The 22,782-nt window shown below is 40.7% G+C and overlaps 1 protein-coding gene across 3 annotated transcripts in view; it reads right to left on the bottom strand.

Moving 5' to 3' along the window:
• GALNT9 (polypeptide N-acetylgalactosaminyltransferase 9) overlaps window positions 1-22,782 on the bottom strand; it is a 128,350-nt gene that overhangs the window by 5,897 nt on the left and 99,671 nt on the right. For all 3 annotated transcript variants that reach the window (XM_066199744.1, XM_066199742.1, XM_066199745.1), the window contains 3 exons: window positions 10,803-10,988; window positions 7,274-7,411; window positions 4,683-4,778 (listed from right to left, as the gene is read on the bottom strand). In XM_066199744.1, coding sequence (XP_066055841.1) covers window positions 4,683-4,778; window positions 7,274-7,411; window positions 10,803-10,988 — 420 coding nt within the window. The remainder of the gene's footprint in view (window positions 1-4,682; window positions 4,779-7,273; window positions 7,412-10,802; window positions 10,989-22,782) is intronic.

Below are 22,782 nucleotides of genomic sequence, written 5' to 3'. Positions count from 1 at the left end.
ACACTCTCTGTCATCAGAATCTCAGCAGCCAGAGTCACATGTGCTCTGCATCACAGTGGTCATGCACTTGAGAAGGACTTTGTAATAGAAGCAGCCTATCAAAGCAGAAAGTACCAGTCCTGCTTAGGCTTTAGAAGTGGAAGATACATTAACTCCATTCTAAACTATTTGCAGTATTGAAAGTGGCAGTTTGTGTTACAGCTCAACAGGGTCAGTGATGGCTCGGTGCAGGAAACTGTCATCTGTGCAATCTTGAGACAAATGGAACAACATGGGCTTAATTTCCTGAATCGGCACTTTCTGTCAAGTTTTTATAGGTGTTCCTACAGTCATGAAAACTTAGGCTTATTCCGCAATAAAACAGAATTCTACGAAACCCACCCAGAAAGAATTATCTCAGTTCAGACCATATTGCATAGGAAAGCTGTAGAGCCTGCTTCTGCAAAATCAGACCAGAAATTAAGGTTCAAGAAACTGCGGTATGATTAATAACATCTCCTTCCAAAGAATTCCTATCTTAACTTCCTAGAGACAACATAAACCATGAAAATAAAATAAGCATTAAAATAAGTTGCTTATTATTACAGAATAGAAAGCAGGAACTGGGATAAAGCCAATTAAAAATACATCTCCCGTGTTCAAACTTGACCTTAAGTGTCACTAATGTATCCACAAAGAAATAATCCCTGAGTTTGTGATGGGACTTGTGGGCATGATACATTGTGTCAAGTCCATTCCCAGTGCCAACCAGCCAAAATCAAATAACAGAGTCCTCCTTATTAAGGAACATTAAATCTTATTAATTAAAAAAAAAAAGTGCAGGTTTTGATGGGCTGAGATCCTTAGATAGCCACACACTCCAAATTGCAAGCTGCAGAAAAGAAGCACACTTTTATACATCACATGGGGATGGACCTTCACTCAGTTTTTCATCTAGGAAGAGCTGAAGGATTCAGACGACACCGAAGCCAAGTGCTCTATTAAATACTCAAGATCTAATCCTGATACCATCTGCTATTCTGATGTAAGATAGGATAGTTTTCCCTTCAACATTCAGAAATCTGGGCAGAATGCAAAAGATATCAAAGGTTACTTATCAAAGCCACCACACCTTGATCAAAAATAGTCAGTGCTGCTGCCTATGGAATATGATCCTCCAGGAATATTAATGTGGTAAGAAAATGGCAGCTTTATACTGGAGGATTTGACTTCAAAAACATCCATTCCTGCTAATTTCCAGTCAAGTGAAAAACACACCAATTGATTACAGGTAATTGTTCATAGGGAACAGTTTCTAGAATGGGCCTGGTAGCTTTCCACACTGAATTTAACCTTTCTCTCTCGTTCTCCAGGCAAAAAGAAATCATTAATGGTTCTTCAGTCCTGCAGTTATGGCAAGCTGTCAGCTGACACAGGAACTGAAACAGTGAGTGATGCAGGAATCCCAAACTCCCCTCATCTCCAGAATACCTGTCCCCTCAAGGCAAACAGATCACAAGCTATTAAACTTCCATGTTTGCTCCAGAATCCCACCCACCGCTTCCAGCAAGCGGAGAAACCACCTGTTCAGCCACCCTGCTGCCCTGCACGCAAATCTGGGCAGTCACAGCTCTACCCAGCAAAATGTTGAATATCTGCCCTCTAGCAACAGTTTAAACAGAGCCTTTCATCTCCTCTCATTCCTCTGTTTGTGTAGCTGCAAGCCCCAGGAATCCGAGCACGGAGCTCTCCCTTCCTTCTGGTTGTTCTCAATGCAGAGGGAGTTCTCTCTTTCACAGCTGCAGAGCCTCCCCTCTCTCTGCTGTGAAAGGGAAGGGAGGAGGGTGGAGAAGGAGACTGTTCACCGTGGCCCTTCCATCCCAAGATGCCATTTCATTAAGTTCTCCTCTCTTTCACAGATCATATAATCAGCTCCACATCACGGAATTCAAGACAGACTCTGAGACAGTGAATATTTCCACAGGGGCTGTGTAAGTGCTCTCACATGGCTCAAAACCTGCATGTCCTGCAACCATTCTATGAAGCTTCCAGATAACACATTCCACTTTAAGGGGTGCTGTATCTGTCCTCACAACCCCCTCTTTTTAATTAATTAACAGAAATATTTTACAACAAAAGTGTAAAGAACCACTGGGCTTTGCGGCTGATAGTGCAATGGAGGCCACACACAGAGGCAGAGCAGTTCAAGACTCCAAATACATTCCCCTTTATTTACAAATCTTCTGTAGCCCTGGACTGTTTCTCCCAGCAGTATTTGAAAATGGTGTTTACCAGAAAGCCATTAGACTCAAATTTCAGATCCAATGAACACATATAAAAAGGACACTACTTTTCTGTAAAATAGGTTTTGAAATTGACTCAGACTGATGCAAAACCTTGTCTGGATATTCTTAGCTGTTAGCTTACAATGACTTAGCTCAAGTCAAACTCATTAAACTAAATTAATGTAAACTCTGGCTAAATGCATTCCAGAGCATCCATAAAAGAGTTTGTCCCTGTTTGAATAAAGAAATTTAAAAGCTGATGTCATTATAAAGATGTGATTTATCATGGTGAAAACTGATCTTGAAAATACGCACAGGGAAAGGCATTTTGTTCATGGAGCAGTGACAGTGGAGTGGTTTTATTTTGCCACTGTAATGCAGGACAACAACATCCAAGGGAAACAGAAGGGTGAGACAGAGAAAAAGGACGTTTTTTCACAGAGGAACAATAATCGTATTCCTAACTCAGCTTTCTTTAAACACCTGCCTGACTTGGGTGGGTTGCAGTAGAACCATGTGTACACTAAAATCACTGGAAATCTGCTTGTCAGAATTGAAGAGTATGAAAAACAAACAAGGCTGTAGCTGAGCAGGGAGAGGCTTTCACGTTGGTAGGACATCTGAACACCAGTGATAACCCAACTGGGGAAAATGAGTTTCATATTTATATTAATTTATATTCAGTAGGCATGTACAAATAACCCAAATCTCGGCTCAGTAGGGGTATTTTATGTCCTATGCTTGAGATGAAAAATGTCAGAAATGGAAAGCTAAATGCAGTAGACAACTATGCTCACCCAGGCTGATTAGAAGAGGGGCTTTAAAAATGTTTATTTAATATATTAAAACGCTTGCTGTCAACACCTTTCATGCTATGTGCTTGAATATCCTTGATTAGGGTTTGTGCAGCTGTGGTTCTCACACTGAATTAATTTTGTAAATTGTGGTGAGATGATAGAAGTTTTCCAGCTGTGTAATCATTAATTAACTTGGCTGCATTTGAGTGGCTTCAACTCATGCTTGTCTGTGAAATACTCAACTTAGATAAAACATCACCTCTACCTTGACTTGATGTTTCTTGCAGAATGAAAACTCTTTTCCTGTTTTTTGTTGGTTTGTTTGTTTGTTTGTTTTAAAGGGAAATGGAAAACATTCACTGTAACTTATGTCCTCATCTATTTTCTTCCTGAAGTCAAAGCTTACTCTGTAGAACAGGAATCATGGAGGCAAACAAGTAGGTTAAGGACTTAAATTGCAAAATAAATTACAGTCAGAACCATTTATTTCATTACCTCTCTAAGTGCTAGCACACTGATAGAGATTAGATGTTGCTAAGGGACTTTCTGGAAGGACTTAAATTTGCAACTTTCTGTTCAGATTAGAATGGAGCAAGAGACTTAACTCTCTCTGAGCACCTTGACATCTCTAACGAGAGTCTTCTTGAGAAGCTAATTTACATCTAATTGAGCAACGCTATTTGGTTACCTTATTCAAAGGCTGCTCTTTCCACCTCTACTAGGAGAGTGTCAATCAAATACTCCATAATGATCCTGCCAAAGGCGGACATTGTGCCAGTAGGAATTACTGTCTGTCTCACTTTGCCTCCGTGGTGATGCACGAGCCAGGACTCCCAATCAATATATGTGTGACTGAACCTTGGATAATTGTTAAGCTTGATAAGGTCAGAGTTTATTTACACATAAGAATGTTCATTAACACTGTTTTGACTCAGATGCTACTTCAAAAGAAACTAGAACTGCATTTCAGAAGAAGCTCACGTCCTGGATTTAAATAACATCCAACTTGTATAAGTAAAATCACTACGAGCATAGAAAGAAGAAATGTCATTTTAAAATCTTTTTAAAATCTTCAGACATCTGTAAGAAAATAATAATATGCACAGGGACTGACCACAAAAAAAAAAATCTTATATTTTAGAAAAGTCTTAACTGAGAGGATTTTCTTAATTCCCTTTGAAGTTGATGTTAAATATGTGCTTAACTTCTTGCCTACTTGGGGAATCAAATCAGCAGCTTGATAAATAATTTCTGCCCAGGAGCCTGTTGGACCAAGGAACAGTTAAATTAAAGAGGTACCATGAATAAGTCATGTCATAACAAGAACTGCTGACTCACACAGACTACCTAAATTAGTTAATCTTCAGTGGATCCCTGTTATTTAAACAAAGTAATGTGAATCTTCTATTTTCCTAACTGGGAACTACAAAGTATAGATTCACATGCTGGACAACCCTGGAAAAGGCACTCAACAAGACTGGAGTAAAGCCAAACATTTGCCTTTGCAGCTCAGGAATTATCCTGCCAAACTCAACCCAAATACATCGATTTAGTCTTTGTTTCTTCTGAATATTCTCAAAGTTCAAGGTTTCTCACTACTGATGGGATTTTCACCATTTACCTGGGAGGACATTCCATGGCATGGATAAAGGATGGCTTTGTCATCCTCTTCAGCTCCCTGGTCCAGGCAGTAGCCACTGGCTTTGCTGTTACGCACCTGTAACCAGATCAGAATGAAAACAGTTCAGTTGGAAATTAATCCCCATTTTAGTCCAGTCCAGCTAAATCTCAGCTGTGCTGCAGCTCCTGGAACAAGAACTGTGTAAAACTGCTCTCTGAGAGACACATGCTTCTCCTTTAGCTATGACAGGGTGCCAGCAGTGAATCTGCTCCAGGAAAAGACATTACTTGGACAACCTGCTGTCTTTACATACTTGGGTTAGAGTTACATTTTTGGCAATTACTCAAGGATCAGAACTTCCTAAAATTTACCCTAAGAAACCCAGGCCAAGTTTTGCTCCAAATTGCCATTGTGCAAACTTAAATTTTGACCCTGTAAGTTGAGAGTGTGTCTTTACAAACAGGATAGGAGCCACCCAGGACTGGTGTTGGATGTAAAATGCTTTTGTTTTTTCCTATTCCTGATAAAAAACCCCGAAAAAGCATGTGAAAATTTTTATTTGAACTGAAAATATAGTACATTGTTAGGTACAGAAGCGACATAAAGCACATTTTATGAGAGGGCACAGATTCAGATATCCAAGGAAGTGAAAAATTCCTGTGCCTCCCCAGACAAGGAGAATTTACAAGTCTGTATAAACTGGGATGGAGCTCTTGTGAAAACCCTTCCAGACTTTCTCTTGAGGCTGGAATCATTACACACATATTTTGAACATAGAAAAACTTTAGAGATATCATAAACAAGAAGTTATTTAGACAGACACCTCTAAAGACTCAACAGGTCAGTTTTGGTTTAGACTGTGAAGTACCTGTCTGGCCACCTCCTTAATTTAGAAACAGCTGCTGCATAAAGTGTCAGAAAAAAAATCAGTATATAATCCTTCATATTATAGTGTACAAGCATAACAGGGAATCCGATTGGATAAGGGGGCTCGCCAACAACTAAATTTCAGGAGGTTTATTTTGTGGCTTTGCTGCTATAAAGGCTAAAGAAGACGAAGACAGCTTTATGAGACAGCTTTAAAAAAGTGGGAATTGAGTCACTAGGAAATATATTTTTACTACTGTTTCAATCTGTTTCACATCTACTCAATATATTTATTTTCCTTGAAACTCACAAAAATCCAGACTTCTTTTCCTCCAGGAAAATAACCAGAAGAGAAAGTACTTAACAACAAGCTCAGTGTCACTCAGGATGAAGCCTAAAGTAAGACTGAAAGAGTTGGTTTATACCAGGTAAATACCTTGCGTGACTTTATTCTATTAAAAATTTTAAAGAATTTGCTATCTGCATCATTGAACTTCCTGTTGGACTCAAGAACCTTCTGTGTGACAGCTCAAGAGGAACAAACTTTGTTTTAGAGCCCAGATTGCTCAGGGTCTGGTATAATTGACACAACATTGGCACTTCTGCCAACATCTTCACTGTTATCGACCTTCTCAGAGCTGACAGATACCAACAGCTCCTCTTGAATTTACTCAACGTCTTTTCTCAGTTCCTCATAGGGATAGTTATATTAGGGTGCAAAGTGATAATATGGAATAAAACTTGCAATTTATATCAATGTCTCAAGTGCCTGACTTATTTTTATATGAGGTCAATCAAATGGAAGAGGAAGGAACAATCTCTATTTAGTTGTCTTGTGGGAAAATATATATTGCCTTCGGATTAATTGCAGCTCATGTAGACAATTATTTTCGCCCTGTTGACCACTGACATTTTCTTTATGATGTCTGAGGCATCATTTGGGAAAATGATTGCCTCAAACTTATGTCTCAGTATTTTAAAACGAGAGCCAAGGAGGTTGTATGTCATTGTCAGTAAGGATGACTTCACCTGCTGCCCTCCAATGAAAGGAGTGGGGCTTCTCAAAGCCACACTCCTTAGCTGATACAAATTTGCATGAGACCAGCTGTTATGAGCCCCAGGAAGGTGTATCAAGCTCTGAGGGCTGACCAGCAACCTTTCAGAAATGGCCTCAAATAATTAGTGAGAGGGCTGATCGCATGTGTTTTGAAAAAGCAAAAAAAGTTTTAATAAAAGAGAAAATAACAAGCTATACAGAAAAAAAGAACAAAAGCTGTGCACAGTGCAGGAAGGCCCTTGTACCTGCTAAGACACCCCAAAACGCACGGAGAGACTTTGTGCTTGTTCTTAAGTATACAGTGATCAAACAGGGGTTTTTGGCAAGCCGCCCAATAGAAACAGCTACAGTTCTTGAGATACATTTTCAAAGATCCAACACATGCCTTTGTCCTGGCACTGGGCTAATTATGGTGTGAGAAGCATAGAAGATTCTGGTTCTTCTTCCTTAAAAGTTCCAGGGGTGTAATTTAAACTCTTTTCCTAGTATGGAAACACCCACTGGGGTGTGGGAGTGCAATGCAACACTTAGTGCTGATTAAAAGGAGAGGAAGGAATTTTTGTTGCCACTGCTGTGCTGATGTGTAATGGCTCTGTACATCCTGATAGCCAGCTCTGAAAGGACTGCTGGAGGGCAGCTGTGATGTGTTTCCAAAGACATGCAGTACCTCTCCATAAGTGACTGTGTTGTTGTAAACCCTCATCTCAGGGTACACGTTCTCCAAGTACCACTTAAAGCTCCGGCACTGCAGTCGCTGTCGCAGAGCAATTCTTTCAGAAACGTCTCCAAAGTCAACTCCGGGGTTCTGCAAAGCAGAAAAACGAATAAAGAAATCTCACTGCACTGGTTTTATGGTTGCTATCTTTACTGAAATCAAACTGGAGTTCATTTTGTATACCAAGCTGTATTTCCCTATTTTCCTTCTTTTGTTGTAAGCAGCAGCTCACCAAACAGCTGCTGTTGAGTGCAGACAATAAATATCAATGAAAGCCAGTGGAAAAAGAAGCATAAAGAACAAGCAAAACCCCAAAATAAATCAAAATAATAAGAATACAATAAGAATGTTGTTACTTACAGCAGTTCTAAGTGTTTGCAATCAATCCTGAAGACTTTGCTTTCAGATTCATTTAGAATTTAGGCAGTAATTCTGATCTAAAATATGGCAGCTTGGTCACGCTTTACTCCAGTAAGAGATTTGAGTATTCCGTAATGTAAATGATGTCAGAACAGATCTGTTAAAACTTCAAAGCAAAGCTGCTCAAAAAGTCATTAAACTCCACTAAGCATTTATATAGACCAGCATTCAGTTTTTACTAGAACTGGAGCTCATTTGCAGACTTGAGCCGTAGAATGCAGTTAAACTCAAAACCTTTATAATTCTACTTCAGAATTTAGTTCACGTTTAAATACAAATCCCATGAAAGACACAGGCTGGAAGATTCAAGTTAATAAGAACAAAGTCAGCCATTTAAAACTGGTGGGTCCTGTTGATTTAAAGTGTTATAAATCATCCCAGTTCAACATTAAGACAGTAAGAGTTCCCTCATCCAAAAACCTTTTCTGACACTATATTAATCAAATGGACTGAAACTGGAGAGTTTTGCATGAGATCTTTCTGAAGTGCCTTGTGCTTTTCCTCCAGAAGAATATCTGTACATTTTACGGATTGTTTTTAATGCAGGGTTACAAGGCAGCAGCAAATCTTAGCTCAGGGTTTACTAAGATCCCCAGCAGATGCCTGGTTTTCAGGAGAGAATACAAGTGTAATACTGAACAGGTTTTCCTATTTGCCACATAAAGAGTTTGCTGTGCTCACTGCTGCTTGCTGATGCACGTTCTGTCAGGGGCCCTCAGTGCAGCATCCATTCAAATGAATGTTAATTTACGTAGTACTTGAGGCTGCGTGGAAGGAGAGCAATCCTCTGAGGCACTCAGTGCAATAAATCATTCAAAGTAAGATTCCTTTACCACTAAAATTGTCGAGGAATAGATCGTTAGTGGGGACACTGCAAGTATTTGGTTAACTGAAATAAAGCTGTGCTGACCTCCTGCTGAAGGTTATAGGAACATGATCTTGCAGGTGTGCCCAAGGCCATCTGCTGATCTAGATAAACATGCACACATTCTCAATAACCTGTGAGTTGTGAAAAAGATGGTGGGAGTTTTAAAAGAGTTAATTTGGATTGGTTTTGTGGTATGGGGAAATGCATGTGCTTTACCTGCCTCTCCTCTGCCCTATTTAAAATGAGGCAACACAGTGCCGTTTCTGCACTGCCGTTTCTACAGAGCATAAGAGCAGCAAATTGAGCAGCAATGAAAAGCTGTGCTTACCCTGTGTGCCAGCTCCAGTCACCATGGGCAGGTTACAGTGTGATGGTACAAGAATGAGGTGTCCACAGGATTTACTTTGTGGACATGTTCTTTTTAGCCAGCTAGCAAGGTTTCTAATTCCCCTGCAGAAGGTTTTTGTGATGGCTTATGCCAGTACAGTGAATAATGTAGTGAAAACTAACATCAGCTTCCTTTTCCTGAGAGCTAATGGGCTTATTTTTATGATGCACATTTTATCAATCAATCAATTTATTTTATGGAAAGGAAATTTTAATGTTCAGTACTTCTGCTGGTTTTATGTCTTTTATTGTAGATGTGCCTGGGCTTTTTTAAAAGCTCTGCTGTATAGCTCAGTGCAGAAAACTCCATCAATAAGTAATCTCAGAGAGATTAAAGGAAATCATGTTTTGGTGTAAATGCTTATTTAAATATCTTTTCTCAGAATTCATTTGCACATGTCATCAAGCAAGCAAATTTACAAAGGTTAGTTTTTCATCTCCTAATTGAAAACTGACCATTTTAGCAAGTGTATTTTATGTGGGCAGAGAGGGCCAAAATGTTCTTAAATCTTTAATGGACACTGTTCTGTCTTCCTCCTACTGTCACAGAAATTGTGTGGAAAAAGTGATGCAGTATAGCCTTTTGTTAAGGCAAAATAATTCTCTTCAATTATCTCTTGTGCCAAAAGGAGTCACCAAAACCACATTTCGGAGACCTTGCCCAGTGTCCAACATTGAACAGCAGTGAGTGAATTTAGAGCTGTGAGAATATCTGACATACTCAGAGATCACATGGACAAGGAGGAAACATTGCTCCTCCAGGTATGTGTATTTTAAAAACTGTAAGAGGAAAGAACAAAAATGTGGTTTCACATATTAACTAAGTACCAAAGTATGAGTAGATGTTTAGGACAGACTAAATCTAATGAAGTCTATGACAAGACTCCCATGATTTTGATGAACTCCAGGTCATAACTGAATATTCCGAAAGATGCCGCTGGGTTTGCATATTTTCCTGTTGTGATAGGAATGTTTTTGTTCCTATTTGCTTCAGCTCTGGGCAAACCCCTGTTAAAAGGGTTAACTAAACCATCCTTACTTACAGATCAGTGTGTGTTACCCCTCAGCTGCTCTCCCTGTGCCCCTTCACATGAATAATTTGAATGCAAACACAGCCAAGGAATACAGCAACAGCCAGCTTCCACTTGGCTGGGATATAACATAAAACTCTTCTCTGCAAGAATTACGCTCAGTGCTGACGTAGCCTGTGATATACTTACAGAACAAAGTGATAAATTGAACCTACAGTTTATCTAATATTTATATTACATGGTTTCCTAGAGGCCCCCACACGCCATCTACAATTCGTATGCGCAGTGAGAAGCAGAATGTGCCCATATTGTACCTCTCAGCCTGTGGACAATAAAGCTATTTAATGTGTGATTCTTTTATTGCATACTTTTTTTCAATGCTGTTGAGGTCTACTGAGTCTCACAATGAATGATGATATTTATTTATGGACATTTCTATTGTCCCCACCGTTGTAGCATATGAACACCTCAGAGTTTAACGGCGCCCCAAATTAATGACTTCTGGGGGAGCACATAAACCTGAGACATTTTGCTCTGGTTAAATGATAAATCTGTGTCACTGCATACAACAGTCTGGACTGAGTGCACAACTAAACTTAGACTGAGGAAGCAAGTTCACAGGGCAGAAGTCTCAGTACTGAGCATGCCCCAAAACACTTTCCCTAAGCTTAGCCCACTTTGTGCCGCTGCAGTAACACCCTTCACCTCCAAGAGCTAACGAGGAACAGCTTGGTGCTTCTGCCTCTGCCCAGGACAGAGTGTGAGCTGTACTTACTGCCATGGGGATGTTCCAGGCCATGTAAACGTGTGACTTGAAGTCGTCCATCCAGACCTCGGCGGCGCGCAGGGCGTTGCGCTTTGCATAGTAGTCGATGTCGTTGTTGTAGGGCTTCTTGGTGCGCTCGATGTGCGCCACGCGTGAGCAGGGCAGCACCTCCATGCTGCCCCCGCACTGCCACACCTGGGAGAGGCACAGAAAACACCAACGTGGCTTCTTTTTTCCCCCTTTAGAGGCAATGCAAGTGCTTCTCTGCAGGTCCTGTGTGTAGAGAGTTGAGGGCTATCGAACGGGTCAAAAGGATCGCCCAATTTACCTCTCGCTGAGCATTGCAGGGGAGTCTGAGGGGGATGCAGATGGCTGCATTAGGGACATAAGTTTAGAAGTCATAAAGAGACAAGTCCTTCACCATAACATCACTGCTCTTGGGACCATTAGGCAGAGAACAAATCGTGAGGTGGTAACCTCTGCCATGGGTGTTATTTTAACCTGGTGTTTGTTACTGAAATGTCAACAAAAATCAGCTGTGTCATCTGGTTGTGTTTGACACATGAATGGGGTACTGGAAAGGGCTCTGAGGTCACCCCAGAGCCTTCTCTTCTCCAGACTAAACATCTCCAAGTCTCTCAGACTGTCTCCACAGGAGAGGTGCTCCAGATCACTCATCATCTTATCTCTCTACCCCTGAGTTGACAAAGAGGGCTGAAAGGGGCTGAGTGGAGACTGTATCACCCAGCCTGCCCAGATACCACGGAACCCACACTGTGCAATTTTCTCCCTGCTGATTGTTTACTCTCTGAACTCCCTGGCAGGGGACAATGAGGACTTGTCTCTTTGCATCAGCAAGAACTGGAGTGATGCAGAGTGAGGGAGGCTTAAGGATTCAGCTCCCTCAGGTCTGCACCGAGTAGTGGAGTCTAGCTGAAGTAAATGAAAGGTAGTAAAATATAAGCAATAATTCAGTACTTTCCAAGGTTGCCTTTTACTGAGAATAAAAGCACATTTCCATACAAGATGCATTCCAGAACTATACTGGGGCAGTTCTCCACCTAACCTGCCTTCTCAAGGACAAAGATGAAGTGCTTGGGAAGTGGCAAATAAAATCTCCTCTGCTCTGCCTCTTCTTTTTTAATACTTTGTTCGGTACTATTTACTTGCTGCTTTCCAAAGACTTCTGTAGTAAATCACTGGCCACTGAAATTTACATTTGATAAATGGAATACACTGAAAAACACACTGCTCATAAATTTCGACTGACACGTGAAGAGGGTTTGCAGTGCAAAGAGGTAGTGCTACCAAAAAAAAAAAAAAAATTGATTTTCACAATCAGAAGGAGATATAAGCAGTACACTTTAGTATACTGCTATTTGCCCAACCCAGCCTGGAAGTCAGCTATTTAATGCACAGCAGATTTTTCTTTCTGTTGATATGCCTAATGACCTTGTAACTCTTATTTATGTATTTTGGTACCAAGGGCAAATACATTATCTGAGTGACAGATTTATTTCCTTTCAATGCCAGTGCTCACACAGACCTGAAAATGAAAAGGTACTAAACTGCAACATTAAAGAAAACAGTTTAGCTCATCTGTAAATTCAACACAAACAGTTATTTATCAGTGATAAATTCTCCACAGATGAAATCCACAGGGAACACAGACACCTGGCTTTGAAGGAAACACAATAAAAAAAAGGCTGCAGCAGCCTCAGGCCAGATAGCTCCCACTCCGTCTGATCCTGGTGCTCAGCTCTCAGTATGGGTCTGGCTGTGGTGTTACTGCCCCATCCATAATCCCTTGGACTGCTTTCCACTGACACTCAGCCACTTCTTCCCTTTCCCCTCAGCCCAATTTTGCTCTTTAAAGAGGCAACAGCTGCTGCAGAGGAGGAAAGAAGGAAGGAAATACTCAAGGAAATTTTTCTTCCTTAGAAGATGCTGAAATTTACCCCAGATTTTCTGGGAATATGTAACTTTTAACACCAGCAGGGGATGTTTCCCTGGATAAGAATAATATTTCCAATCCCAAAGAAAGAGAACTGGATGTAGAGCACAGGGGGCAAGGAGTCAGATAGTTGTGTATCACCAGGTGAACATCATCATGCCACCATTTCTCCACACCCCAGACAAATGTCACAGCTGCTCAGTTGTGGTCATTTCTTTCCAGGCCAAAGTCTCCTGTTTTACCTCATGAAGATAAGGTGCTGTTCAGTGGAGCACAGATATGACCCAGTATCCCCACACCCTTTCAGCACATGGCTAAGTACAGGGTGAAGATCTTGTCTCCTTCCCTTCCAGCCCAATAATTACTTAAACTTACACTAAACAGAAGAGTTTCTGTAGTATAATCAAATACGTGCATCCAAAACTGGGCAAGATCCCAGCAGTTGAGAGCAGTCATGTGAGATTTGGATGAGTACTCGAGGCTTGTGCTCGGAGGAGGAGGATGGGATGTTCAGCAGCACCTTCTCCTCTCTGGACACAGAGTTGAAAGGCACGTGTGATGCTGGAAACCATTGCCTGGCTGCTTCTAACAAAGGCTGAAAGAATGACAAAGCTTTGACTCTGAGTCAGGTAAGAGAGAGGTGAGTCAGTGGCTGATCCTGAAAGTGGTTGATTCCCTCCCTTTTCATTCTCAAAACTGTACTTAATGACCCATTTTAACAGTAGCAGACAACACATTTTTTTCCACATCAAGCTATGAAATTATGCCAGGAAAATAATTACATGCCTCTGTAAAGCACTTATCAAGCGGGATCCTTAAAGTACCTTACTGAGGGAAGCAAACTATTTCTAACTGTGAACATAAAATGATGCCCAAGGCCCTCCAAAGCGACACATTTCAGGCAATCAGAGAAAACTGCCTTCCATATCTATGGCTTATCTTCTAGGATAAGAACACATTTCCAGCCCAAGTTATTCCTCTCATATGCCAACAGTAAATGTGCGTCTCAAGGTTCATTTACTGAGCTGGTGGCAGTGTCACAGTCTCTGAGCTGCTCCCCACAAGGGTGCACATCGCTGAAAATACCACTCCACCTTCTCTTCCCCCACAGAGAAACAAATCCCTTAGAGCTTTTTATATATTTTTTTTTTTTGGCTTCACAGCATGCGCTCATCAAACCTGTACTGTGGGGCAACAGCCCAGGCTCCATGGAAGGTCAGCAGCAGCAGCAAAGCAAGGTGTGTTCCCCTTGACTTGGTGCAGCAGAGCAGCCCAGGTACTCAGCTTTGCCTCTGTGAGCATCACACTGTGCAACATTTTAAGACATGATCAAGTAATTCCAAGAGACACTCAATTTATTTGCTAATTGTAGCTAATTTCTAATTTCAGCACTGCTCTTTAGGCTGCTATAAACAAAACTGATAGCAATTTAAATGTTACCATAGCCGTGTTACCTTAGCATTTTTACTGCTAATTATCTCAATCAACTTTTCTATAAACAGACATATTAAGTATTGAGAAGAACAAGTACCCCCGTCAGGAGTAAATTACAAACTGAGTGATAATGTTTGTGGCTTGCACTAAAATGATTTACTGACACTAATTATCAGCTATTCCTGTACACCTGAGGTGTGGCTGTCCTACAGGAACGTGGTTGTTTATGCAGCAGCGTGCTGGACATCACATTTTATGCATGAGATAAAATCTGAGATGAGGCCAAGTCTTGTCTACCATGGCCTCAACTGTGCATCAACAAAGTTCTCTGAAGGCAGGTTGGGTACAGTATTTAGAAAGGCTAATAAGGTGCCAGGCTTTAATTCTTGCCGAACAAGAATAAATTTTCCAAGGAAATGCATTTTCCCACGAGTACTTTCTGATGAAGATCAAAACCATCCTTATCAGGATTTAAATAATTAAAGTAAAAAAGAGTTAAACCCAGCCTGGCCACCACTAAGTCGGACGTAGAGCTGGCCAGAGTGCTGGGCTAATCAATTCCTAAATCTTGGCAACATACATAGAGAGAATATTGCTGATGTGGTCTCCTGCTCTGCAGGTGAGGCCTGTTTCCAGCAGCATCATGTCCTGCAGAGTCAGAGCTCAGAAATACCCTGGGATTTAATATTTGCCATTTTTAGCATTTTCAATATTATTGCCGGGATTTAATATTTGCCATTGGCAAGAGAGTGGCTGCAGCTCCCAAGAGGCTCTTGCTGATTATAGGGAAGGCTTTTCCCTCTCCATGGACTTGGTGCTCTGTAAATTGAATATCACATTATTGTGTACACTGAAGTGAGTGCACAGGGTTATTTAATTTGGTACAGATGATCTCACTAAGATCAAAATCAATAGGAAAAAATAAAAATGGCATCAGTATGAAGGAAAAGCTGGGGAGAGAGTTTTAACTTTGAAAACTTAGACTGGAAGTAAAGATCATGGTCCTTAAGGACTTTGTACCTTGCTGTGAATTTTGCAGTTTAAACACCCTGATGCTCAGTGAGAGAGAAAAAAAAAAAGTCTCAGATTCTCTGTTACAACTCTCTTTTCCATCAAACAGACCTTTGATTTAGGCAGCTGGAGAGATGAGGTATCCCAGAATGTGTAACAGTGGAAAAGACACTTCAGTGTGAGGGGGATTTGCTTCCAAATAATCAGCCTTTGCCTACACTTTCATACCCTCTTCATAGACACACCAGTTCCATCCATTCCTCTCCACACCACAAGTTTATAGATGCCAAAGCAACTCCAATGGAGTGTGACCCAGGCATTTGCAAGGTGTTGGTCTCCACCTCTTTTAAAACCTGACTTTTCAGAAGAGCTGGGGTTAGTCTAGCTTTTTTTTTTTCCTAATAATATAGAACATTGGGCAATTAATGAATTTTTCAGTACCCTGAGGCTTTGAGCCCATTTTTCATAGGTAGCAATCTTTCTGGAGGTGTCACTGCACAATGTGCATGGGTGCTGGAGCAGCTCTGTGCTTTATCTGCTTCCAAGAACTTGTGGACATTTCAGTGACCCTTTCCTGAAAGGAATAATCACGGCCTGCATCTTCCAGCAGCAGCAAAATGGAAGGAGCCAGCCTCAAAACACGCATGTGGCAGCAGGGTCCCTCATTTCTGATATACCCAGCAGAGGATGTCACCTGGCACTGGCGCTATGGCTCTGCCAGAGGCAGCATTTCAGACGTGGATGTTCTGCACATCCTGAAACAAAACCCTTGTGCTGGAACAGGGCTCTGATGTTTAATGGAGCAGTTCTGAACTCTGCCTGAGCAGCACTTCACAGAAGTAGCCTTTTAGATTTCAAACTTTCCTTTTCTGAGTGAAGGCAGCAGAAGAGATGGAGGAGTTTTTAAAGCAGCTCAGATATGCCTGCTTTATGATATTCCAGCGTGGGAATTCTTAAAAGTCAGGGATCTCAGGCTTTCTTTGATTTTCAAGGCAAAGCTTACCAGAAATGGATGTCTTCTAGACTGCCTACACACACCTACAGCAGGACTGGGAAAGATTTTTCTATGATGAAAGGATTTCCACATGTTTCAGAAATTTTGTTGACCTAAATTTTCAAGAATAACATCGTTTTTAAATGTTTTTACTAAATGAAACACAAGCTCTTTATTTCCTCCACCTGTGTTCCCCACAAAGGTTTTTCTGAAACTGAGTATCTGATGATTTTCAGAATATCTGCTTGGTGTTAAAAGCTTTTTTAATGTAAGATTATATATATATATAATCTGAAAGGTCAGTTTAAACTGAAAACACAAACCTTTGTTGTAAAACAAAATAACACAATCTTTTGATGACATTAAAAACAGTTTTTCTTGTCATTTAGAATTTTTGCCAAAGCACAGACTGTTCAAAGAAAATATTTTTTGTTTAATTTATCAGCCGGATCTGACAGAGGGATCAAATCATGGTTCCTTGAGGTGACAAAATCATGATTTCTGACAAAACTTGCAATACCTGAAGGGCAGGAGGACAGGTAGTAAATTCACAACAGCAGGCAGCACTGAGCCCTCTCCAGCCCCTGTAACAGCACAGCGTAAAATAAAATCCACGGGTACAGCAGGTACAGGAAAATTCCTGCTCTGGTGAAGTCAAACAGAAAGGTAACTCTTAATTCTCAAAACCCTGCTGTCATTTCATTCTCTCTCTCCAATCAGCCATGAACCAACAAGGTCTAAATCAGAAGCAATTCTTCAAAGTATATTTGAAAGATGACAATAAAATCCTTTCCCATCTGAAACATGGGAGCTCTCCACTTATCCTCCAGTCCTTATGGGATGTGCCAACTCTTCTAGTGCCCACACTAGAAACAAAAAATTAACAGGAATATAGCACACTCAGTGTTCTTGCATCTCTGATATTGACAATTTATGTAGATCACTGAAAACTGATCTTTCAAAGTAATTTATAGCCTGACATTTTCTTGTTTTCTAATGGAGTTTTATGGATATTCTCTCCTGCATGTATTCTCAGAGCTGCCTAGAGAGTCATATTTAATCAGCTGTGCTAGATAAAGTGCTCTCTCTCTGTTTTTCACTTTACATAGGAAGCTGTTAGAGACTGGGGAGCTGTCATAATCAAACACATCATATGGAAAAATTAATCACATGGTCTCGTTTTGTTCATCAACTGCATTTTTATCATCATCTTTAAAGGCAGCTGTAATTATGGTTTAAAAATGTCCCAACTGTCATTTCTCAAAATAGCCTGTGCTAGTTCATGGTGCACATAGAGAGCAAAAATTTTTCCACGTTGGGACAAACCAGCTTACATCAGAGAGACTTTCAGATACCAAAAAGAGACTTGAACAAAGGAAGAAATCACATCTCAAGATCCACAGATCTTTATTTTGTCAGAGGTTTCAGGATAAACCTCTGACCTGTGCTTTCAAATTACAGGACCCAAAAGGGTCCTTGGTTGACTGATCCTGACATTGACTCGGTGACAATCCTTCCATTTTGCTCTCAACTCCTGCTCAAAGCAGTTTGCAGATAATCTGCTCACAGCAGATGTAGAGGGAGTGTGACAAAACCGAAAACATGAAAGCTAATTCTGGTATTAGGAGTCTTCTTATCCTCTGTGTGTCAATACCCATCCTTTACTCTTGCTGCCCTGGAAGGCTGGAAAGACAGAGCAGTGTTTTTGGGTAATGATTTTTGGAGGGTTGAATTTCACCTGGGGCTTTCCTCATTTTTTTTATTTTTTTTTCCTGGCTCAAACAGCAGGAACTTAATTTGAAGAGAGAAGCAGAAATATGGAGGATAGAGTAGATGTAGCCATACACATCTTTAGGATATGTTTGGCTCTAGTATTACTGCTTTATGATTATTATTTTTATCAATATTTCAGTTGTCCCAATGAGGAATATTTGGAAGCTTGCTGTTTTTCCCGCAATTTTATACAATAGAATTCAAGGGTATGCTGCAAGATCCTCCTGCAGAATCATTTAATGTGAATTTCATGGCAGACTCAAAATGATACATTTTCTTTACAGAAAAGTAAAAAAAAAATTTTTCATAGGTACTTGATTAGCCTTTAAAATTTGTTAGAATTTTTTTGAGTTTGACCTCTCAGCTTGGATCCCTTGGGGTTTTCTGGTATTTACAGATGAATTGCTTTCAGAAAAAAAAAAAAAAAAGGCAGTGGAACAATAACATTCTTGCAATGAGACTCTCAACACATGCATGTTTTATAATTGTCTAGTGGCACTTCAGTAGCAAATTTAAAGGCTGTCCTTCACATGTTTCTTAGAGGTTACGCAGAACCTCAAGCCAGTTAAGATCTCAGATGTGACAACAGTGAGAAGATAAAACCCTTCTGTTAACCCCCTTACAGAGGGAAATAGATAAGCATGAAGAAATTGAAACATGTTCTAGAGAAACTCACACTCAGCAACTGCTATCTTGCCGTAAAGATAAACTTTGTGTGTAAAGAACTAGGGCTGATAAATTAATAGACTGGCTGCTATGCAAGAGAGGAGATAGGATTTAAAATGATATTGAAAATGCCCCACATGCTTTAACCACTAATCCAATCTCCAGAAACCTGCATTTTGCACAACTTTTACAGAGGGTAATGCACCTTTGAAAAAAGCATGTCTGGGGAAGAGGCAGATCTCCTTTCTGAAAGGAAAATTCCAGACTCTCTGAAATGCCATGCTGGTGGGGGATGGAAATTACAAAAACCCTTCAAGGCAAGAAGAGCAGCCTGACCCTGCGCAGGCAGGATGCCCTGTGCCACACTGCTGGGCTTTACACATGGCCTTCAGATGGCAAAGAATAAAATATCCCGAACTCTGAAAGGTGGTGGTGGTTCAGGAATTCTTGTTTCCTGCTAGGAAGTTCAGTCAGTGCAGCGATGCTGGACAAATTCCCCCTGCTCCAGTCTCCCTGCTCAGGGAGGGCAGCAGGGTCTGACAGGCAAGCATTGAGGAATGGGAGAAGGGAGAAAGGACAGCCAAAGAGCAAGGTTTTAGTTTTCAAAGGCTTGTTTTTCTTAGCAAATTAATGAATGTTGGCACCTCAAAATGCTCCAGGAGACTTTAACAGCTCCTATCATGTAAATGACAGGCGTAGGAAGGAGACTGCTTTGAGGCAAACCCTCAAACTTCATAGACCAGAGATAATAACTCTATTTTCTCTGAATTCTCCTCAAGTCTAAAAGAGGCTTCAAATTTCTTCTGGTCTAGTACCATATATGTTGTGTTTTGCAAGCACAAATCATTTTTCCTCTATAAAGTCAATGAAATTTGGTATCTCTAATGTAGTTTGCTAATTGTCCCAGGCAGATGCTTCTCATAACATATTCTTTAAGAATGCATTTGATGAGAATAATTTTCTGCTTTCTTACAAATTTACTCAACTTTTTCCCAAATCAATAGAATCACTGTCAGTCATTTCTGTAAATTTGTCAGCACAGACACTGTTTGTGCTATAACTGCTAAAATTCAACAAATTAGCCTTGGAAAAATACAATCTATATGGGATATATGAAACAGCATTAAAGACAAGCCTGTTATTCTTGTTCCTCACATTCCTTCATGTGATTGCTTTAGGTTGTTTCTCCTCACTTATCCCAATAGACCACAGAGAAAATCTCCCTCTAAATTCAAACCCCAGCAAGGGATAAAGTCTTATGTACACTAAGCTTACATGAGAAAATCTGCAGCTGAGCTCCTGCAACATTTAAGTTCTTAGGAAAATACCCCTTTCTGCCAGACAGTGTTTTATGAACCTGCACCAAAGCACCAGGCAATGCTGAGTGGTCAGCTCAGCAGGTGCTCCTGAACACAAGAACAGGACACTCACTGTCACAGTCCAGTCCACAGAAAATGCTCCATATTAGATCAGTTGAGCATGGCAACAATCTGCAAACCACATTTAAGCTCTGTAAGATGCCTGGGGAAGATCAGCAAGAATACCTTAGGTCAGAGTAGGGATGCCTTGCTTGACATACAGGTGTTCACACGACCACAGAAATCTCTTGAAGAGCACAAAACTAACCCTCCAGCAGCATCTCCCTTCAACTGTTACCTAAGCTAAGCCAGGGGGAAAAGAAAAAATAAAAGTTGTTCAACCTTTTTTGTTTCCACCGAAGTGAGTTCTCAACTTTCTTGTGCAATACCAGCAGTTCACACTTTCAGCCTTTTGCTAATGAAATAATACTTCCTGTGTGCTCAGCCTTCAGTAAGGAGGCTGAAAAATGATAAAATGCTTCCTGACATTTTAGCTGAGACCACAGGGAGGAAGAATAAAGAGTGGAATTTATTGATGCTTCAATTAGAATAAAGTCATTCTTGAATGAGAAAATATTGAAACAGACTGACTAATGAAGTGATCACAAAGGGTCTTTTCAAAGGACCCTAAGTGGAGTCATCCTCATTTGTTTTCTCTTTCCACAGCAGACCCTTAAATGATCTTTGCATATTGTCTACACGAAATCCTGCAGGGTTGCTATTTCATTTTAAAGAAAAAAGCTTTTAGGCTGCAAGGGATTCATTCAGTGAGAGCTATTATGCTTATTGTGGCTTTGCTGCAGAGCCAAGGGATTTACTATATGCTCATTAGATCCTGCTTTGTTCCAAAACAATCTTTTACGATGCAAATTTCAGCATGCTGATCTACTTAGAATAACACTGTGCAAAAAAAAAAAAAAAAAAAAAAAAGGAAAAAAAAAAAGTCTATTAAAGTAAAAGCTTCTTCCAAGGCAGGAACACTACAAATTCAGATTAATTACTAATATTTTAGACTATGAAAACATCTGGTGTCTCAGCTTAAATTCAGCTTTGAACATGGTTACAAGGAGTCCCAAGAACTCGGTGTTGGGGGTACAAAGCAGTTCTATGGGTGCTCAAACACAGCTTAGAGGCCACGTTATGAAGCCAGCACAGATGAGGCACATTTGTCACTTGGCTGCTTGGTGGCTGAAGCACAGAAGGTTTGATTTGTTCAAGCCTTGGCACCTGAGGCACGCAGGCAGCAGAGAAACCTCACCAGCAGAGAAGTTCACTCCCCAGGACGCCTGAGGAAGACGCACAAGATGTGGGCTGGGAGCTCTCCCCAGCCCTGCTCCATAACGATCCCCATGCAGTGCTGACACCCCAAAAAAGGAAAGGAAGCGAGGCAAAAAAGGGAAAAATGGCAGAAGTGAGGAAACCCACTGTCCTCACGCTGGATGCCTGGCACTCAGGGAGCTGTGGCAGTTTCCATCTCTTGTTAGTTCTCCTTAAATTCACCTGCAGATGTACTGAGGATGGGGGGGACCTCCTGTTTTTCAAAGCATTAATTCCACCTTGTTCCTTCTCTGTGACCTTCCTGAAGGAGCGGTTGTACGAACACAGAACGATGAATATTATCATCCAGGAGATCTACCCGATAGCTCACCCTTAATAGTTCTATAAATCTTGCTAAGTCTTAGTGCTTTAGGTGTACAGCAGAGATAATCCTGCTGTAAGGAATTGTGTGAACTCATCCCTCACACGCACAGAGCCCAGCCAGTCCAGTGACACCACATTAAAGCATTCTTTCCTGTGTCCTGAACTGAAAACTCAAACTGGAGCTAGAATTTACACTGAAAACTGGTCTCTAGAAGGGGAATTAATAAAATATCTGAGGTGAGCATTAAGAAAAAGATCAGTTCACCAGTAGAAATACCAACAAATCATTAGAGTAATTCCAGGCAGCCCTTCCCACACTCCCATTCTAAATTAAATCAGCAAACTAAACACGCAATTTACACTTAAAAAACCCCACAAATCATCACCTGCTTAAAATGGACAAGTTCAGCTGGAGCACCTGCTCACTAAAACAACACATGATTACTGAATTCAGCTGATGTCTTGTTTCATACAGTAAGTGCCAAATCCTTAATAAACATCAGATGCAGATGTGCGTGAGCATGGCTTTCACCAGGAATGCTTATTTACTTGGGATACCAAACTCATGATTCATATTCTCCTCCTAGGGCTATGGGGAAGTGCCAGAGGAGGGGAAATGCCCATAAACGACTGGAAGAAGATATTTGAAACATGCCTGAAACTTGAAAAATGCCTCTGCCTACACTGCAATCTCACCCAGGCACCACCAGCCTTGGTAGCTACCTGAGCTGCAAAAAGAACATGAAAAAATGCAAAAATCCCCTCTGGTGAGTCTGTTACGACATACTTTGACTTTACTTTTCCGACTCTCAGACACCAAGTGTCTGGAACGATTTTTGGATACCTCAGAGAAAACGCAAAACGACAGAGAAAAGGAACTTTTAGAGAAGAAAGTGCCATTATGTCCTAGTGATTCACTCTGCTTAAATGCTTTATTGCTGCTATTAATGGACAGATGTTAACATTAATCATAGGCTGTGAAATGAGTGACAAACTAAGCTATTTTGTACCTCACCTAAAGAGCTGGTAAGGGGATGCAATTTGGGTAAAACACAAAAGAAAAAGGCTCTTTGTGATTTTGATGGACATCTCCCTAAAGAATCTCCAAATTCCAGGACTGCAAAGTAGGCTGTCACATTTGTAGACTTGTTGCCTCTC

Source organism: Chamaea fasciata, unplaced genomic scaffold, assembly GCF_029207755.1.
Source record: "Chamaea fasciata isolate MVZ Bird 193981 ecotype frontalis unplaced genomic scaffold, bChaFas1.0.hap1 SCAF_18, whole genome shotgun sequence".
Classification (NCBI taxonomy): domain Eukaryota; kingdom Metazoa; phylum Chordata; class Aves; order Passeriformes; family Sylviidae; genus Chamaea; species Chamaea fasciata.
The sequence above is the reverse complement of the archived record's forward strand: the minus strand, read 5'-3'. Positions and strand labels throughout refer to the sequence as shown.